At 41.1% G+C, this 20,352-nt stretch overlaps 1 protein-coding gene and 1 non-coding gene across 3 annotated transcripts in view; one reads left to right on the top strand and one right to left on the bottom strand.

Moving 5' to 3' along the window:
• Positions 1 to 1,546: 1,546 nt before the first annotated feature.
• The window catches only part of ZMPSTE24 (zinc metallopeptidase STE24), a 39,326-nt gene continuing 20,520 nt past the window's right edge, over positions 1,547 to 20,352 (bottom strand). The window contains exons 7-10 of one of the 2 annotated variants that reach the window (XM_026516565.4): positions 19,598 to 19,782; positions 10,188 to 10,292; positions 6,707 to 6,850; positions 1,547 to 3,263 (exon numbers count right to left, since the gene is read on the bottom strand). In XM_026516565.4, coding sequence (XP_026372350.1) covers positions 3,039 to 3,263; positions 6,707 to 6,850; positions 10,188 to 10,292; positions 19,598 to 19,782 — 659 coding nt within the window. In that variant the 3' untranslated portion in view covers positions 1,547 to 3,038. The remainder of the gene's footprint in view (positions 3,264 to 6,706; positions 6,851 to 10,187; positions 10,293 to 19,597; positions 19,783 to 20,352) is intronic. The other variant, XM_026516566.4, reaches the window with a different exon arrangement.
• Positions 9,063 to 9,166, top strand: LOC113268649 (small nucleolar RNA U13). Its single transcript, XR_003321184.1, has one exon. It is a non-coding gene; the product is annotated as a small nucleolar RNA U13 (small nucleolar RNA).

Genomic DNA, 20,352 nt, shown 5'->3' with positions numbered 1-20,352 from the left:
CACTAGGATGTAAACTCCACGAGGTAGCGATTTTTCTATCATCCATTTACTAATGTATCCCCCAGAGCCCAGCTTGGTACAGAGTAGGGACTCGTTATTTGCTAAGTAACAGACAGAGAAGTGAAGGCTCAGTCTCATTTCTTACCCAAGATTTTACTAGTAAGTGGTATGTGACATGTTGGGTTCTAGAACCCTGGATCTTAACTCTTACATTACACCTGTTTATCAACCATCCCCCAGAGGGTGAGAGACGAGCTCTAACCTAAAGGCACAGGTTGGTACCGAGATGCCGGCTTCGTCCTGCTCACCGGGTGTGGGCAATTCTGGTTTCACAGATTTTTAGAAAATGTGGGGTATCATCCTGTCTCTGGTCAAAGCGTTTGGGAAATCCTGCTTCCTGGAACCCATCCTGGATGAGAAAACCCAGAAGTTTTCCTATCCATGTCGTCTGCACAGGACTATACCATTCCACTACCGGTTATTTCTGCCTTCCCATCAAAATCTATGTATAGCCTCATACACAAGTTACTTGCTCACATCGTCATGGTCTTGGAACATATGTTTTTGTATATAAGTTCCCTGTAATTTTCTTTGTATAGCACCTAGGACAGAACTTAAGGCTTTCAGGTAGGACTAAGTAAGCTTCCTGCTAGTGAAGATAACACACTCAAAACAACATAAAGCATGTATGTGCAGAGAAATCCGAAGGACTGATGAAGAAGACTGAGCAGAAGGAGGCTTCCTCAGGGAGGGGAATACCACACAAAGGATTAAGGATGACAGTGAGACTAAAAACGCCAAGGGCAAGCTGGCACCATCACTGGAACTAAAATTATTGAATTAATCCTCGGAACTCTGCTCCTATCCTAAACAGAGGTAAAATTTACTAGAAGCTCTCAGACTTCCACGAAGGGCCGAGTTAGACAAAGGCAGTGTATACTCCACCTTAGTGGAGACTCTACCTTCGATTCACAGATCAACACTGCTGAGGTCATGCCCTTTCACCCAAGGCCTGGATCTGCTTCGTCCTGCCCCCTGCATATCCACTGCGTATTAGGGTACAGAGTGCCATCTCCTTCCTTGGCTGGCCTCTCTCCTCCTGCCCCTGATTGGTCAGTATCTCAGAAACCTACTGTACTGTCCAGCCATCCCTAGGCCTCTGCCATCCCTAAACTGGAGGGGACTAGGTCAAAACAATCACATATTAACAAGCTAGTTACTGTTGCCACGGGTAAAGGAGTCCAAAGAGGCAGCCGGGAGCAGACCAGACAGGCCCAGGACCATCTGAGCTGATGGAAATGGAGGAGTGGCTCCAAACGAAGCTTCTGAGGAAACATCAAGAGCCAGTGGCGCTCTGGAGTGGAGCAGGAGGCAGCCCCCAAGAGGACTGTGTGGGTGCAGCACAGGGTGGCGCTGACGTCACTCAGCGGTGGGGCTGCTTCTTCCTACACTTCATGACTAGCCCTCAGTTCTTCTGGGGTAATAAACACATATCCAGGTAACAAATGACACACAGTTTTGTCAAATCAAAGACAAAGTCCATCAATCTGCATTGGCAATGTTTAATGTTTCACTTGTGCAGAACTGAAATTGGTATTGAAAGGCACAGAAGGAAGGAAAGGCAGTTATCACAGCGTGAATTCACAGATAAAGGATGCTGGATAAAAGCAAAAGACTGCTCCTCTTTAGCTGTAGGGAAATAAATAATGCAGTGCTACGCTAGACCTTTGTTTTTATTGTATTTCCATGTAAAGACATTACCCAAAGATGAGCTGAGTAAGACTTTCCGGCCAGACAGACCAAAGGTGCACAGTTGCTTCTGCTTTGGAATAAACGCCCGAAAGGGAAACATGACCAGAGCGGGGGCGCTCTAGGCCCAAAGTCAGTTCTCATTCCGGAAATGGACAGAGATTTGAAGCAGCCAAACACACAGCTTTGAAAACTGGAAATCTTTCATGACATTTGTTTTGAAAATAAAAATTAGCTGCACGTCAAGAACTGTAATTTTCAAAAATGGAACCGGGCCTGATTAAAGAGTACTTATGACTTCCTGACAACAATTACAAAAATAAAAACTAAAAGTCTTCTGTCCTTGAAAGAGATATAAAACTGTATTTTTTTCCTGAAATACCTTAAGAGAAACATCAGTATTTCACCCTTATGTCTCTTAACATTTCCTTTCTTCTTTCCACATTCTGCCACTTTAAAAATAGCAAAACCTGTTCAATAGGGCAATTTCTGCTTAGTGAAAGGATGTACTATTTTTGGATAAAAGAGTATAAATGAGGAAAAAGCTGAATGTTCTGAAAAATACTAGTCTACCCCTAATGGGACCCTATGTTCCAGGTAGAAAGATAAAGACTGATATTTTCCTAAAAACAAAAACAAAACCCAGTGATTTAAAACATTCTCAACATAATTTCTAACTTCAAAGTACTATCAGAAGCTCCTGGTGAGTGTGAAGCAAGAGAGGGAACCAAGAAATTCGGTAGGACAGCAGAACGTATTTCTCACTGCTTTCATTTAATTAACATCAGCCTTACCGATTATTTTTGTCCTTATTTCAAACACTGATTGGCCACGTTAGATCACGAAGGCATGAAAGCAAAAACAAATCTCGACTTAGGTATGAGCACAATGATTTGGGACCACTGTCTCTGCCTCACACAGAGGACTCTGAGGTGGTGTTCCTCTTTTAAACATATGCCCCCGAACACATTATATGCAGAGTCCATATAAGTGTATGAATAAAACAAGTTTTGTATTTTCTCAGATAATTTTAAAAGTCAATGGCAAATTAGACGCTAAAGATAAAACCATGCCTTTAAAAACATTAAGCCTCAAAATTTCGTCCAGTGTTTTAAGAAATGGATTATTAAAATCATTTTTGACATGAGATATTAAATGTATTTAAATCTGGGTTTTTCTGTACTTAATAATTTCCCTTTAAAAAAAAAACTTTAAAAACATCAAGAGCTGGAACATGCTGCCAGGACAGAAATAATCAGAAATGTCTTCAGTCGCAGACCCTGGGCACCTCAGTCTTGTTTTGAGTTTTCCAAAGCTTGCAGCCTCTCCAGTAGCGGAGGGTGAGAATAATGCCACATTGAAAACAGCCAGTCCGAAACAGGGAATCCCAAGTTATCTTTGTTCAGTTTGATCAAAGCAGAATATAAGTCTTTAGCTTTCCCAAGTTTCTTGGCAAATGCATCAGCTTGAAACTCAAATCTGCGGCTTAGGACGGTTAGGCAGAAAGAGAGAACCTGAAAAAGTAAACAGAAGGGTTTTAACCACTGCCCCCTCTTTGCTGCCCCTGTCGGCTGCATGAGCAAGGCCTGAGGGGAGTTAAGCTCAGGATAAGAGAAAACAGCAGGCCCAAAGAAAGATCACTCACATTTAGGGAACCTAAGGTGGGGAATTATAATTCGAGCTTCCCCTCCGCCCCAAGCAAACAGACTAGAAACAGATGTATATACCAATGAATGTGATTCTGACCAAAACCAGACTAATTTTTAAGAATCTGCCATGTGCCAGCCGCTGAGGTAGGCACTGTACATATTCCCCAACAACCCCACATAGTAATTACTCTCACTGTTGGTTCACAGATGAGGAAGGCGACGTTCAGAGGGTGAATTAACTTGGTGGGAGTCGCACAGCTAGAAGGTGGGGGCACGGAGAGTCTCGGGGGCTCCACAGACCACGCACACCACCTTCCTCAGCGTCACAGTTAGGTCGTGGTGATTTCCATTCAGACTCTTTCTTTCTCTATAAAAACATATTCTTGCTCACTAATTCCACGTAAGAGGCTACAGCCTCTAATGACAACCTCAAAACTGAATTTTCTACAGTGTTCTGAGCTATGGCGGCATTAACAGAACACACGTCTGGTCACTGAAGATGATCATTACAAAGGAGTCAGATTTCATTTGGAAATATAAATTTCTGAGGGAAAAACAGTTTCTTTGCACACTGGAGTGCTTCAGGATGAATGACACGAATTCCAGTTCTTACCTTAAAATACTTCAGCATTAAAACAAAAAATAAGTTTAAAAAAAAAGTCTCTCATTTGTGCCTCTCACTGCCACTGGCAAACAGAGAGCTTCAAAATAGTCTGGGAGTTCCTAATACCTTCTTACACATATTCAAAAAGCTATTATCGGAATTCTGCCTGCAATTTCTTTCTATATCTTAAATAGTTTTTTAGGATAGAATCATTATGTGGTTGGTCCCTATCGACCTATCTGATTTCAAGTGTTCTTTGACTCTCTTATTTTTTTTTTTAAGATTTTATTTATTTATTTGACAGAAAGAGACAGCCAGGGAGAGAGGGAACACAAGCAGGGGGAGTGGGAGAGGGAGAAGCAGGCTCCCAACGGAGGAGCCTGATGCGGGGCTCGATCCCAGAATGCCGGGATCACGCCCTGAGCCGAAGGCCCAGATGCCCCTCTTTGACTCTCTTATTAACACATAAGTAAAAACCTATGCAGATACTATACCTGCACCTTCCTGCTCTGCTGTAGGTTTCTACACTCTTCTCAATAGGGCAATTTTCCCAACCTTTCCAAGAAAGCAGCTCTTTCCTATCATGCCTTTTTTTTTCTTTTAAAGAAAGAATGTCATATTGGGTTCTTTTTTTAAATTTTATTTGTCGGAGTGGGGGCAGCACAAGCAGGGGGAGTGGCAGGCAAAGGGAGAAGGGGGTTCCTTGCTCAGTGGGGAGCCCAATGCAGGACTTGATCCCAGGACCCTGGGATCATGACCTGAGCTGAAGGCAGTGGCTTAACCAACTGGGCTACCCAGGCGTCCCTCCTATCAAGCCTTCTTAAACACTGCCATTAAGCAGAAGTTTTTTGTTTAAATATCTAGTCCTTTTGAAACAAATCTTCCGGGCTAAGATTTTTTAAACAGTTGCTATTATCTCTGCAGATTAATCACTTTTCGAATTACTCTCATGCCCTACATTTATTTAGGTGGTTTTTGTTGTTGTTTTTTTTTTTTTTTTTTTTTTTAAGATTTTATTTATTTATGTGACAGAGAGACAGCCAGCAGAGAGGGAACACAGCAGGGGGAGTGGGAGAGGAAGAAGCAGGCTCCCAGCTGAGGAGCCCGATGCGGGACTCGATCCCAGAACACCGGGACCACGCCCTGAGCCGAAGGCAGACGCTTAACGACTGCGCTACCCAGGCGCCCCTATTTAGGTGGTTTTTGAAGTGAACTCAACCACTCAGTATAAGGAAGCAAACAAGCAAAACAAAACCCCCTGCACAGCTAAATTAGCTGCCACAAAGCATGACCACTAATGCTGTGCACGCCTAGCCTTCGAACAGGACCCTACGAATCAGTCAGAATCTAGTAACCGCCCCTTAACGAGTCTGATGATCCAATTTCCCCATCTAGGGTAAGTTAAGGATGAAAACTAGACAGAGATAATGATGTAAGGCAAAGTCACATTGAGAGTAGTAGGATTATCAGCCTGACAGTGAGGAAGAGACAAAAAAATTAGTTAAATAAATAGCATAACTGCTGAAAAAGCAGCGGGGGTCATTTGGTATACATAGTTCACTGTCCTTAAGGCATGCCTGAACTGTGACAGAAGACAGAAATGGCAATATCGTTCATAAGCGTTCTCTAGGGGCGCCTGGCTGGCTCAGTCAGTGGAGCATGTGACTCTTGACCTCGGGGTTGTAAGTTCAAGCCCTACACTGGGTGTAGAGGTCACTTAAAAATAAAATCTTAAAAAAAAAAAAAAAAGTGTCTCTATAACCTCCTTAAGCAGTAACAAACTGCATAAGGCATTTTTATAATTATTTTCAATAAAAAAAAAAAAAAGATTTTAAAGGTAATAAATCTCGGTGCTCTGGAAAACTTTGTTAGTTAATGTGGACAATGCTATGCAAATATGATGTAGTCCTCTCTACTCTTCTTTCCTAACCTCTTCCTCCTTTGTAATGGAGAAACAGGATTCATTTGGTTTATCTTAAAATCTTTATAACCTGTCTCAAAGAAAGAATCTTTCTGAATGGAGACATCTCAAAATCCCCAATATTATTTCTTGGCTTAATTTGACTTAATTTACCAAATATCATGACATGCTGCCATCATCAGATTTGTTAATATAGTCTCATTAATCTGTGCCTTACCATCTGCATGGAGTCCCCTGACTGAGCAATCTGAGCGGTTGTTCTTAAAATTCACTTACCATAACACACGCAGTTTTGATTTAAAGGGCCTGTGGTGGGACCCCTAAGGCTGTTCTGAAATGGGTAGTCAGAGAACAGATCAGAGCAACAGTGTCACACAGCTTCCCATATCTAGCCATACATATACTCAACTATCATTGCTTCATTCCCTCACACAGAAGATTTTCAGCCAAGCACTGGTGAATATGTGATCTAGGACACAGCATTTCAATAGTTAATCTCCATCTACCAAGTCCCTGAGGTACACGTTAGATCAAGGTTTCTAGCACTGAAGTCTAGTCCTCTACTTTTTTCCCCCTGTCAACAGTATGCAAGCATTTGTTCATCTGGGCTTGGGGTTTTCTGCTACTTTCTTAGACGGGCTAGTTAATCTAGGGACTAAAAGACTTTGTTTCATCTACTTGTTAAAACTATAGTTTTGTTTCTTTCTTTTTTCACTATCCTAAAGGCTTTAGATTTGAAATGCAAGGGCACATGTGAGATAAATTCTAACGATTATACATTACCTCATTGTAAGGTGAAAAAATAAACTGGAAGATGATCAATAACCCAATTAGAGTGGGTTGGCTGGTATAAAAACCAAACGCAGCAAAAAGCTCCTTTCGACCAATTAATACAGCAAACAAGAAGAAACACAGGAAAGAATTCATCTAGAAAGAAAGACACAAAATTTCTAACTTATTACTAAGGTGATATCACTGTGGGATCAGAAGCACCAAAAAACTAGAATCAGACATCATGGTGTGATTCTAAGAATGGTGTTAGTGTAATCACAGAAAAGGTTATTGAGGTAATTTTATAGTTTTATTCTAGAAAGAAAAATAAAATTTCCCCAAATGTCTAAGCTGTGTAGTTTTCTGTAAGGACAGGCTTAAGTGGAGCCTCCTATGACTGAGGGTTTGAAGTGGCCAATAGCAATGGAATATTTTCCTTCTGTAAAAAGTTAAAGGGCTAGAATGGATTCTGGCTTTGTTTGCACTAAATCATAATCAGACACGAGGTCTTCCACCTCACCTTGATACAGAAGCTCCAAAAAAAACAAGATCCCCTTGAATACTCTTTGGGACCACTGGAGCTGTACTGAGTAGTTAGGTCCAAGAAAAAAGTAGATGTATCTTTAACAATAAACGAGAAAAAAAAAAAAAATCAAGTCTGCACCAAAATATGAGTAAAGGGATACTGGAGTGAGGTTGAAGAACAAATACCATTCTTTTCCTTGGCAGTCAGGATCCTGGAGGCCAGAGGTACCATATTTGAATGTGCTGCTCCAAACCATGTGCCAGATGACTCAAAAGCTACCAGCCTAGAGTGGGGCTTAGCGTAAGGTTCGCCAGCTGGCCCAGGATGAAGCACAAACAGCTCTACCATTCAGTCCTTGTAACTCAGCGAGTCCAACATGACAAGCTCCAAGAAAACTTCACGCACAGGGAAGGCCCCTAGGATTATAAACTATGCATGCCATTTATGTCAAGTGACTACTTGCCTTTTGAAAAACAACTTTTGGTTTGTTACTGGGCCCTACGAGAGACCGATTCCTGACCGTGGGACACTAGGATCCTGCAGTCTGAGCTGCCCTCCTGAATGGATCCACCTGGCCAGGAAACGGGTATGCCCTGACACACTCCAACATCAGGTCTAAGTGGCATATAGGCAAGTGGGAACGAAGGATGTCCTGAAGAGAGAAGTTAAGTGAGCAAATAGCTCATACTCCCAGTATGCCACCCCTCAATCAACCCTTACTCATGGGGAGCTCCCTATAATCATTTAATTGAGGATGAAAAATTTGAGCCCATTTTACAAATAACACAATACGCTGGCACCGGCTGAAAGTGGACTGCTGTGGCATTACAAATCACTTGGGGCTGTTCCTGAAGACGGCGGTGAAGGAAATGCTCTCAGCGAGGGAAACTTTAGGTAGTCTATCTCATTGCCCACTCAGTCTGGAAGGACAGAAGGCCTGAGCTAAGAATATATAATCACTGGCAGTGGGCAAATAATGGTTTGGCTGAATGATCAGGGCCTTGGAATGAACTGAAGGATGGGTAACAAGATCTAGAAAAGAGGCATGTGGAAAAACTTTAAAAAATAGCCCAGAGTATAATAACACTTTGGTCCAATGTGAATGTTCACTAAGAGTCCACAGTAAAGGAGGCTGTCGGTAAGGTAGAGAAGATACCTACTCTGTGGGTGACAGTCAGCTTCTTTCTCCAGCCACTCTAGGACTTGCTCAAGGGCTCTTGAACAAAGTGGCCAAGGTGCCAGGGGTAGAGCCAATGCATTAGTCAACAACCCAGACATCCCCCCACTGGATCTGCTGAGTGCACAATCTATCAGAAGGGGCAGTCAACCCCACCCTGGATCAGGTACCACACCGCAGGGGCCGGCCCACTACCTCGTGGTAGCCTGATTCCACTGGGCCCCTTCCTTCATGAAAGCAGCAGTGATTTTCCTCTTTAGACCAAATGCTTTTTTTTTAATTCTTTTTTTTTTAAGATTTTATTTATTTATACATGAGAGACAGAGCGAGAGAGGCAGAGGGAGAAGCAGGCTCCCCAAGGAGCAGGGAGCCCGACATGGGACTTGATCCCAGGACCCCAGGATCATGACCTGAGGCGAAGGCAGACACTCAACCATCTGAGCCCCCCAGGTGCCCTAGATTAAATACTTCAAACTTGGATTTGGACTTATTTACTGTCTTACTCACTGCCATCTATCCATACAACTAGCTTCAAGCCAAGGACCTCATTTTTTACTGAAAGATGCAAGGCAAGAGGAAGGGCCCACAGGGGCTCACAAGTCTTTCCATGTAGACCATCATCCAGAACCGGCAGGCCTTTAAAAAAATACAAAGACCTACTTCTGATCCGTTTATAGTTCATAAGTCTGATGACTGGATGTTTACGCTGTTGTGTGACATCTGCCTCCCTCAAACCTTCTTACAGCCTTAGCACATTACCCGTCTGACATGAAAACAAAACAAAAACACCCACTTCAGACTCGGGTAAGGCCACTCCTGCTCAGAACCAGTCAACAGGATATAGTGCTATTTCACCTGGAGCCTGACAATTAGAGAGTTGATTTACAGCCCAGGGGACGAATGTGACAGGAATTGTTATTTTCTTCTTTATAGCTACTGCAATTCTCTTCAATAGATGTATAGTGGCTTGTAAATGAGAAAAAAAGTTTAAGAAGAAAGCATTTTTTTTTTTAACTTTTTTTTTTTTTTTTTTAAATTTATTTGACAGAGATAGACACAGCCAGCAAGAGAGGGAACACAAGTAGGGGGAGTGGGAGAGGAAGAAGCAGGCTCCCAGCGGAGGAGCCCGATGTGGGGCTCGATCCCATAACGCCGGGATCACACCCTGAGCTGAAGGCAGACGCTTAACGACTGCGCCACCCAGGCGTCCCAAGAAGAAAGCATTTTAATGTCCAGCTTATCAAGGCTCACGGCTTTTGATCTTCGCAGTTCCTAGAGCTGAGTGACTCTGGAGGTGGCCACAACGGTGGTAACAGCATTGAACACTGACACAGTACTCACCGCTTCCACATGCCACTCCAAACTCTCTACATGCATTAACTCATTTACTCTGACCTCAGTCCTTGGGGGTATTACCATTCAATAAGGGAAGGAGCCGGAGGGGCGCCTGGGTGGCTCAGTCGTTGATCGTCTGCCTTCGGCTCAGGGCGTGATCCCAGAGTCCTGGGATCGAGCCCCACATTAGGCTCCTCCGCTGGGAGCCTGCTTCTTCCTCTCCCACTCCCTCTGCTTGTGTTCCCTCTCTCGCTGGCTGCCTCTCTCTGTCAAATAAATAAATAAAATCTTAAAAAAAAAAAAAATAAGGGAAGGAGACGGAGAGAGCTTATGGAACGTGCCTGAGGTCACAAGTACTAAGTCGGAGAGCCGTGAGACGAAGCCACCTCTCCAGCCTGCCATACTTCTCCTTTGACTACGGTGCCATAAAAAGAGAACTGTCACTCCCAACTTACCTGGCTGATAATGATATTTTTGACTGTGTGTCCCAACTTCCAGTGCCCCAGTTCATGGCCAAGTACAGCAAGCACCTCCTCATTTTTACATCCTTGTTTCTTATTCTAAATCAAAGAACACATTGAAAATAAATTATTACAACCTTCAAAAAGTTTATGCCTTTTAACCCAGTAAGAGCCCTTCTTAGAGTCTAACTAAAGAAAACAATCAGATTTTTGTGCAAAACTTCTCATCCACTTAAAAGTCTCTGAATCACTCCACGGTAGACACCGGGCTAAGTACTGGAGAAAGAATCATGAACAAGACAGACATCCCCTGACCTCATGAAGCTTACAGTCTAATTTGGATTAGGAAAAAGAATGATAAAAATATAAATCTTTATCAATAGGACAATATTCAAATAAATCATGACAAAGGTATATGACAGCCATATTTGTAAACCCTTTAGAAATGTTTCCAAAATTATGTTCTGACATGGGAAAATGGTTTATTAGGTGAAGAAAACATGATACAAAACTAAAAATAATGATTCCAATTATGAAAAAATGTGAATGTGTATATAAAAACACACAAATACAGAAAACAAACTGGACGTATATCAAATGTTAACAGCAGTTTTTTCTATATGATACAATTATAGTGATGTTTAACTGTTTTATATCTTTCCTATATTCCAAATTATCTACAAATACACACAGCACTTATGATCCCCCCCCAATACACCATGAATTGCCATTTAAAAAATCAAGACTTCCAGGGGCGCCTGGGTGGCTCAGTCGTTAAGCGTCTGCCTTTGGCTCAGGGCGTGATCCCGGCGTTATGGGATCGAGCCCCACATCAGGCTCCTCCACTAGGAGCCTGCTTCTTCCTCTCCCGCTCCCTCTGCTTGTGTTCCCTCTCTCGCTGGCTGTCTCTATCAAATAAATAAATAAAATCTTTAAAAAAAAAAATCAAGACTTCTAAGTTAAGATGGCAGAAAGAACATTCACAAGTCACAACTAATGTTACTCCCTCCAAAATCCCCAATAAAACTATAGTCAAGGGACTTTTTAAAAAAATATAAACCCACATGGATGGGGAAAACATGAGAAGTGACAACAGCAACATTTTGGAAGCCCGAAAGCAGATGGGCAAATGAACAAACCTAGCAGACTAAAGAAAGCTGACTCACAAGCCAGCAGTGGAGCAAACAGAACCAGCCTGATTTACACCACACAGTCTGCAATGGGCTTGGGCACTAACAACACTAGGTACTTCTGGAACTGGGAGAAAGGGGGAAGGCCCTAAAGTAAGAATTGAGTAAGAGTAAGAGTAGTTTCAGAAGTGGTTAAAGTTCCAGATTCCTTCTCCAGCTCCACACCAAAAGGCAAATGTTCCTCCCTCACCGTGGCAGGAGCCTAAAAGCTTATTCTCTCTGGATAGGGCAAAAGAGAACCTTTCAACCGAGGCTTGGGCATGGGGGCGGGGGGGGGGGGGGGCTAGAGTGCATTAGCAACAGACCTCGTATCTGGTTAGCTACAGGTAGGGTAAGCTGAATACTGAGGGCTCTCTCCTGACCCAGCCCCCTCCCCGCACCGGGCTCCCAGAACACTACCCTCCAGGTAGAAGATCAAAAGAGTACTCCCGACCACTCCACCAGGAAAGACTGGAGAATACTAACACCAGGTGCTGCCCCGCAAGAACCCACCCAGGGGAGCCAACAGTGAAGCCCAAAGCGAACACACCTTAGCGACAGGCTCAGAGACTCCAATCAAGTTTTTAGTCCCATTCTCTTACCAAGGAGTAGACAACCAAGAATTACCAGATATATGAGGGAAGCTGTTAAGATGGAAGACTAGATCCAGAAAAAAAGCAGTATGGAAGAAACAGACATTACATAAGGAGAAAATTTTAATTTTTTCCCCTTTGACACATATGAAGACTGGGCCAGGAAGGTGAAAAAAATAACTACAAAAATTGCTAACATTTATTAAACAATGACTACAAACATAGGCCCTCTGTGCTAAATACTTAATAATCTCATTTATATATCACAACCACCATATGACATATTCTTACTACTACCACTTTACAGATGAGAAAATCTAGGCACAGAGAAGTTAACTAATTTTCCTCTGGTCACACAGCCAACGTCTGGCATCTGAAGCCAGGCAGTCTGGTGCCAGAAACCTGTGCTTTCAAGTTTTATACAACTATGAATGTAAAAGTAAATTACTCAATATTCATCAATCAAATAAAATAATTTTAGTGGACACATGTGTAACCATTTGCATATCATTACAGTACTGCAAAATAATTAAACATAAATGGCAGGTGGTCATATCAATGATGACATATGCTTCCTAAGCCAAATAAAATTGTTCACAAACTTCCCAGATTCAATGTAAATAGTGCCAAGACACAATGAACAATTTAATCTTATACACACTCACCCATGTACACACACATATTCACTCATCAACACAAACACGTACACACCCACCACTAGACACCTGCTTCTGGCAATGTTACTAACTAGACAGTCTGAAAAACTCTCAGACCTCTAAAAATGCTTAAGAGGTTATAAATATCCTTTAAAAAATTGTTTTTGAAGATTTTATTTATTCATTTATTTGAGAGAGAAAGAAAGAGCACGAGTGGGGAGAGGGGCAAAGGGAGAGGGAGAAGCAGACTCCCTGCTGAGCAGGAAGCCCGACCTGGGGATCGATCCCAGGACCCTGATACCATGATCTGAGCCGAAAGCAGCCGCTTAACTGTCTGAGCCACACAGGAGCCCCAAAAATATCCTTTTAGACATATAGTTTAGTTCATTAGAAAGTAAGGAAAAGCCAAAGGTGAGGAGTTGAAATTGAGATCCCTCGCACAAATCCATGAAGGACTATACTCTTGAGTCAAAGAGTGCGCTAGAAAAAAATACGGTGGCAAAATCACCCAATTGTGTCAAGTCTTACCTAAAGTGGGGAAAAAAGCCTCTGATTAAAATTCAAAATCACGATTTGTATGGTCCAGAAAAATCCCAAGCTGAGAGATTAAAGTACTTCCGGTTTGGTAGCACTGGGGACAGATGACAGAAGGAAATGCAAATCCTCTGAGGACTGTACCCTGAACCCAGACCCCTCAGGATTCCTAAAGAGTAAAATCTGCGACACACTATTAGCTCACAACAAAAACTGCCAAAGACTTCAGAAAAATGATGGAACAATGAGTAAGAGCAGAAACAATGAAGAGCACCATTAGCTCCATAAGACTTTAGATAATGGAACTGTTAGATACAAAGTATTTTAAAAAGCATACTTTACACAAAGAAGAGATCTAAGAACATGAGGAAGGAACAGGTAGAGACACCCAGAAACAACCAAACTGATTTGAAAAAGAAACAAATAGAGCTTAAAATTAAAACACAATGGGCTAAAGACTAGAGTAAATATATCTAGAGAAAGAATCAGTGCACTGGAACAGAAAGACAAAAAGAAAATAAAGAGTGATTACCACTTGTGGGAGACAGGATAAGGTAGTGTAAGAATCTAATTTGAATTCCAGAAAGGCAGACTGGAGAGAATGGGAGAGAGGCAACACTCAAAGGTACAACTGGCTATGAATTCTCAAAACTTCAGGAAAGATCTAAGCTATTAGATTTAGGAACGACAATATATCCCAAGTAGGACTGAGATAAAGAAGTCCATACCTGCAGAACCTGAAAATCAAAGAGAAATCTTAAGAACAACCAGAAAGAACTATAAAGAAATGACAATAAGCTCAGAGCAGACTTTTTCAACAGGAACAAAATAAGCTACAACATAATGGAATGGCATTTTTTTTTTTTTTTAAGATTTTATTTAGGGGCGCCTGGGTGGCTCAGTCAGTTAAGCATCTGCCTTTGGCTCAGGTCATGATCTCAGGGTCCTGGGATCGAGCTCATGGTGGGCTCCCCACTCAGTGGGGAGTCGGCTTGCCCCTCTCCCTCTGTCCCTACCTGCAACCTTTGATCTCGGGGTGGTAAGTCTGAGCCCCACACTGGGGGAAGAGATTACTTAAAAATAAAATCTTTAAAAACAAACAAACAAAAAAGATGACTTGACAGCATTATTAAAGAAGGTCACCAAGGAATGGTCAAAGGTTCAATTTACCAGGAAGATGCATTAACTGTGAATTTATATGTGCCTAATACTATTTCTTTGGAATATATCAATTTTAACAAATCTATCATACTAAGGAAGTTAGCATACCTCTTTTAATAACTGAAACATCAAGCAAATAAAGTATCGAAGAGATATAAAGATCTGAACCAAACAATAAACAAGCTTCATCTACTGACACACACAGTATCCTGCACCAATTAGAGAATATACATCCTCGAAAGTGAAGGCTAAGGGTTTTGAAATAAACTGAAGCTACTTAAAAGGGTGAAGTACAAAAAAATAGATGAATGTGGAACTGATTTTGTTTTATACAATTTAGAAAAATGCAACCTAATGGGAACACAAGCAGCCAGATTTATTCTACCACTTTTCCCCTCCTTCCCCAATTCCACTGGGTAGATACATGAGAAAGAGAATAAGGAGATTTGCAAGATAGTATTGACATTTATTATCTCTTTTCCTTTCAAATATTAGAATTTAGGTCAGAGCACATCTGGTAGGGGAAGAAAAGAATGAGAAAACTGACCTAGTTCTTTAAAAGGCAGAGAGACACGTGTGTATCTGTACCTTCAGGGCCATTAAGAGTACCAATTTAAAGCACCAATTAATAATCTAAGGGGGAAATTAAGAGCGAAGATTCACATATGAAGATATTCACTACAAGAACATTTTAACAGCAAAAAATTGGAAACAATCCATATACCCAATAGGAGGAGAATGATGAAAAAAATGATAGTTTATAAAGATGAGAAATACATACAGTAAGATATTTATGGTCAATTGGATTATTCATGTTTTCTAACTTTTCTATTGCTTTCATAATAAGCAAAAATATGGCTATTTTATTTAATAATAATTATAATAATGGTAATAGCTCCCACTCAGTAATGGCCTATGTGGCAGACACGGGATGCTATCAGACATTCCACATGCTGTTCACGACGCTCCACGGCTGTAAGGCAGCTATCAGCAGCCTCCTTGTAGATAAAGTAACACGGTCCTCAGGCTTCTGTTTTCACTAGTTGCCAGCTTCCCGATATGAACTATGAATTCTTTCACAGAACCACCAGCTCTCTACTAGACAGCACAGACCTCCGTGTCCTGGCATGTGGCTGGGTTCAGGATGCTGTGTGGAAGCCCACAGAGTCACAAAGATTTGGAATGACGAGAGCTTAAACAAGGGTCACTTTCCTCACAAAGGAGACTTACTTCCTTGTGATAGATTCTTGGACAACACTGGATTTCCCTTACTTCCCAAACTAACTTCATGTAAAGGAACAGAGAACTACCACACATCTTTTACTTTTCTTTTTTTTTTTTTTTAAGATTTTATTTATTTATTTGACAGAGAGAGAGCCAGCAAGAGAGGGAACACAAGCAGGGGGAGTGGGAGAGGAAGAAGCAGGCTCATAGCGGAGGAGCCTGATGTGGGGCTCGATCCCAGAACGCTGGGATCACGCCCTGAGCCGAAGGCAGACGCTTAACGACTGTGCCACCCAGGCGCCCCCATCTTTTACTTTTCTATAGCACTTTCTTTTTCACAAGATTCACCCACTGACTTGTTTGATCCCAACACCACCAAACTGGGCAGGACGGGGGGCATTATCTTCATTTAAGAGATGAAGAAAAGGAAGCTGACAAGTTAAAAAATGTCTTGCTTCAGATCATCTTGCTAGTGAGTAGAGGGTAAAGCCCAAACCCGCATCTCTGGGGCCTGTGCCCTTTCTAGTACTCTTAACTGAAAAGACTTACACATAAACCTAGCACTTGCTGGGACTTACTTCTTTTCTTCTACAACAGGGCAGCTTTTCTATAGTCTTACTTTTCCTTTTACTCAAGCTACTTGCAAGACAGGTTGTTCCAAATACTCTGTCTCCAGAAGGGCAAAAGCCCACAGTTAAGCTTCCTCAACATCTTTTAAAATGTTAATAACCAGTATAGAGCCATTCATCAAAATGTTACTAGCTCTGAGAGGAGGGATTTCAGATCACTTAGTTTTCTTCTTTAAACTTCTGTTAAAAATGCAACGCTTCATTTTCTCTACCTCATCCAGATTGAAAACCGTCTCTGCACCCCCCACTGCGCTGTACACAGTAGGCATTCAGTAGCAGGTGAAGATAAACCACTGTTTCCTAAACTTCTGCTACAACTGTGTGCTCTCCGTGTGATAACTGACTCAACAGCCTTCTTTAAACCAATTCACTTTTTAAAACTTAGCCTTGTCCTAAATGGTTATATTCATGAAATCGCTGGTATGCTAGTTCTGTCCTTGTCCTAATATACCTTAATAAATATATAACTATTCAAATTTAAAATACTGCTATGCTACCTAAAATAACAGTATGGCACATGCACTAGAAAGCACTACAGTTAATGAGTGTTGAGTCGATCTTTGCTGTTGTTGTTTTTATGAAGTTTTTTATTTTAATTCCAGTATAGTTAGCATATGGTGTTATGTTAGTTTCAGGTGTACAATATAGTGATTCAACACTTCCATACAACACCCAGTGCTCATCGTAAATGCATTCCTTAATCCCTATCACCTATTTCACCCATCCCCCTGCCCACCTCCCCTCTGGCAACCATCAGTTTGTTCTCTATAGTTAAGAGTCTGTTTCTTGGTTTGCCTCTTTTTTTCCCCATGCTCATTTGTTTTGCCACGTATGAGCAAAGTCATATGGTATTTGTCTTTCTCTGTGTTGAGTCAATCTTTGACTTCCTTCACTCCCCACAAGAGCAATCACCAGGTCCTTTAAATCCATCTTTTACTGTGACTCTTGCACTTACTCTGATTCTCACTCTAGTGCAGACCCTCATTATCTTGGTTATCTTGGTGCAGTAGGCCCCTAGAAGTCTCCCTACCTCCAGTCCGCTCTATCTTGTATGCTGCCACCAAAATGTAATCTTCCTAAAGCAAGCTTTCTCTACTACCCAAATGAATGTAAACCTTCCAGGCCACAGGAAACAACCGCTTGATGTCTTCAGGAAGAATTTTACAAACTGGTCCCAGTCTACCTTTCTATCCCCATCTATAAAAATCCACATAATCATTAGTTTTAGAATAGCCAGCATGTAGTTTTTAAAAATCTCTATAGCTTTATTCATTCCATACCTTCAACCTGAAAAGCCCCGTTCCCAAGTCAAAATTCTACTTAGGTCAAATATCTTCCCTTTTAAGAAAACTGTGTATTAGAATTCTCATTAATTTCTTAATTTCTAAAAGCCACACTATTGCAGCCACTACTTACCACACCCTGCTTTAATTTATGGGCTATTTGTGGACAAGGCTAGACTCCTCTACTATAGGTTCTTCAGGGCAGGACTACGTCTAATTACAGGACTTCGTCATGTAACCTATACCTAGATGCTAAAAATTTGTAGTTATCAACAAAATTAAGCAGGCTTTTCAAGAAGTCAGCAAAATAACTCAAACTCCACTCAACACACTTCTAAAGACTATCTAATCTTTTGTAAGATTTAAGCCTAAGAATAATGTTCCCCTAGATACTAAAGGTCAGTAACTTCATTATATTGTTTGAAATCAATGGACCACTAACAAACGTCATGGTTTGGCTATGTTTTCCACCCCTATCCCCGCACCCCTGTATGTGGATACCTCTTAAGCAGGCTGACCTGCTGAACCTGCGTGTTTCCCCAGTGCCGCCACTGGATTACCCTTTCTGGACTTCAGTTTTCCTACTGATAAAATGACCTTAAGATCTCTTCCGAGCTTAAAATCCTGATGCTTGGTCAGACCAAAGTGACTTTTATTCCAACATCCTAACTGGCAGGATAACCCCATTTCAAAAATAAGCAAAATCAAAGCAGTTAGCCCTCTCCCAATGCTACTTCATCCCTTCACAGAATCTTGTCTCATGCACATATTTATGACAGGCTAGGCACTTCACTTGACTATCTTTTTAAGATCAAAATGGATATTCAAAAGATAATAGTTATTTTCTGGTAATTAGAATGTATAAAATGGAGTACAAGTTATTTCCTTCCCCTATATTGTTTCATTTAATCCTACCAATCCTAAAAGGCAGGCATCTTTGGAACAGTGTTTCTCAACCAGGAATGATCTTGTCCCCCAAGCACTTCCCCACAGGGCTATCTGGCAATGTCTGGAGATATTTTTGGTTGTAACAATTGCTGGGGGTAGGGGAAGCTGATCCTGGCATATAGTGAGAAAGGTGAGAAAGGCCAGGGGTGCTGCTAAAACATCCTACGATGCACAAGATACCCTCCCACAACAAAAATTACCTGCCCCAAAATGTGACCAGTGTCAAGGTGAGAAACCCTGCTAGCATCACCTTTTAGTTAAGTAGTCTATGATTTAGAGAACTTAACTTACTTGCCCAGAGTTACACAGATCCAAAATCATCTCTGAATGACACCAAAGCCAATAGCACATTCCCATACATATACAAATACTGGCAGCTGTTTCTGATTCAATCTGTGTTGGTTCTTACCATTGTCCCTTCTCCCCCATTTAGTCTTGGTACTTGAGATCTTGCTTATCAGCCTCAGCTCACCTCATCCAGGAAAGAATTCAGAGAAAGCTTCTGAGACTCAGGTCAGATTTAAGAAATGTCTTCTCTTGTGCTCTCACTGCATCCAGGATACACAGCTTTACTGTTACAATTATCCTATTATACTGGGCTTCGATGACTTTCTCCCCTTCAGACCATAAGCACCTTAAGAACAAAGCTTCCCCTCTTTATTCTTGCACTTCTAGTGCCAAAGTATCTCAGCACAGAATGTGTGTTTCATAAATATTTGTCAAACAAACAAAAGAAAACTGACCACATTACGGAGTGTACCCAAGGACACACAGCTATTAAATGACAGAACCACGATTCAAATCCAAGTCTCTCCATTGCCAAAGCCTATTATTACTGTGTCTCAATGATCTAAAAATCAGGTGTTTATCTTCTCTTTATCCTGTCTGGTGGAATTCTTTGAACATAAACATATAGGGAATATATACAACATCCCTGTTTTAAAGATAGCTTATAATCATAAGAATTTTCCTATCTTATGCTTCCAATTTTCATGTATACATTCTATAAAAGCTTGCAAGGTAATTAGCATGTAATAATAGTGATAATCTCTCCCAAATACCAGAATTATAAAGGGGCCATGGGGTTCTTATTTGATAGTCTCCTTGAATTTACCACTTACTACATAGAAACTGATGTTATTTTGAGTTGTCATAGGAACTGTTTATAAAAACTAAGCCAGGGTCTCTTAGGAAAAGAAGAACTCACTTTAACTTTAGCTTTTATTTCTTCACTGTCCCCTTCTCCATCTTTGCGGGGTTCCATGCCAGACTCCTCCAGGATGTCTTTGTTTAGTACAGAATACTCCTCTAGTAGAGTGTCAAACAAAACTATTCGCTTGTTCTTGAAGAAGCCATAAAAATAAGCATTGCTGTGGGAAGAGCGTTTAGATCCTAAGGAAAAGACAGTTCAAAGCATGGAAAATAATTAAGAAGTCTGGGGTCCTCTGGAGAGACTCCTAGAAATTGCATTACTGGAAAGGACATTAACATTTTCAAACTGTTTAATACCTAAAGAAAACTGTTAAATCAACATAAATCACCACCCGCAGTGGAGAGTGTCTGCTTTCCTATAGTCTTGCCAACAAATACTTGTGCTCATTGCAGCTTTCTAGCAATAATAAGTCAAGTCTAAATATCCAACAGTAGTGGAATGATTAAATTATGGTAGAGCTGTGAAATGGAATTTTAAAGAGCCAGAAAAAAAGCAATACTTTTGAAGAATCTTAACAAGATAGGAAAAAGCTCACCAATATACTGTGAAGGATATAATACTTCATATATATAAGGTTCCATTATTGTCATGAAAAAAAAGTACATGTAAATAGAAAAGCATAAAACAAGCCTATGAAGACATATTTCAAAATACTGAAGTGTTTACCAGTGGCTTCTAGAACTATGGATTTTTGTTCCTTCCTTTATACTCTTCAAGGGTTTTTAAAATAAGTATACTTCTATAATCAG

The sequence above is a fragment of the Ursus arctos genome, unplaced genomic scaffold (genome assembly GCF_023065955.2).
Source record: "Ursus arctos isolate Adak ecotype North America unplaced genomic scaffold, UrsArc2.0 scaffold_32, whole genome shotgun sequence".
Lineage (NCBI taxonomy): Eukaryota > Metazoa > Chordata > Mammalia > Carnivora > Ursidae > Ursus > Ursus arctos.
The sequence above is the reverse complement of the archived record's forward strand: the minus strand, read 5'-3'. Positions and strand labels throughout refer to the sequence as shown.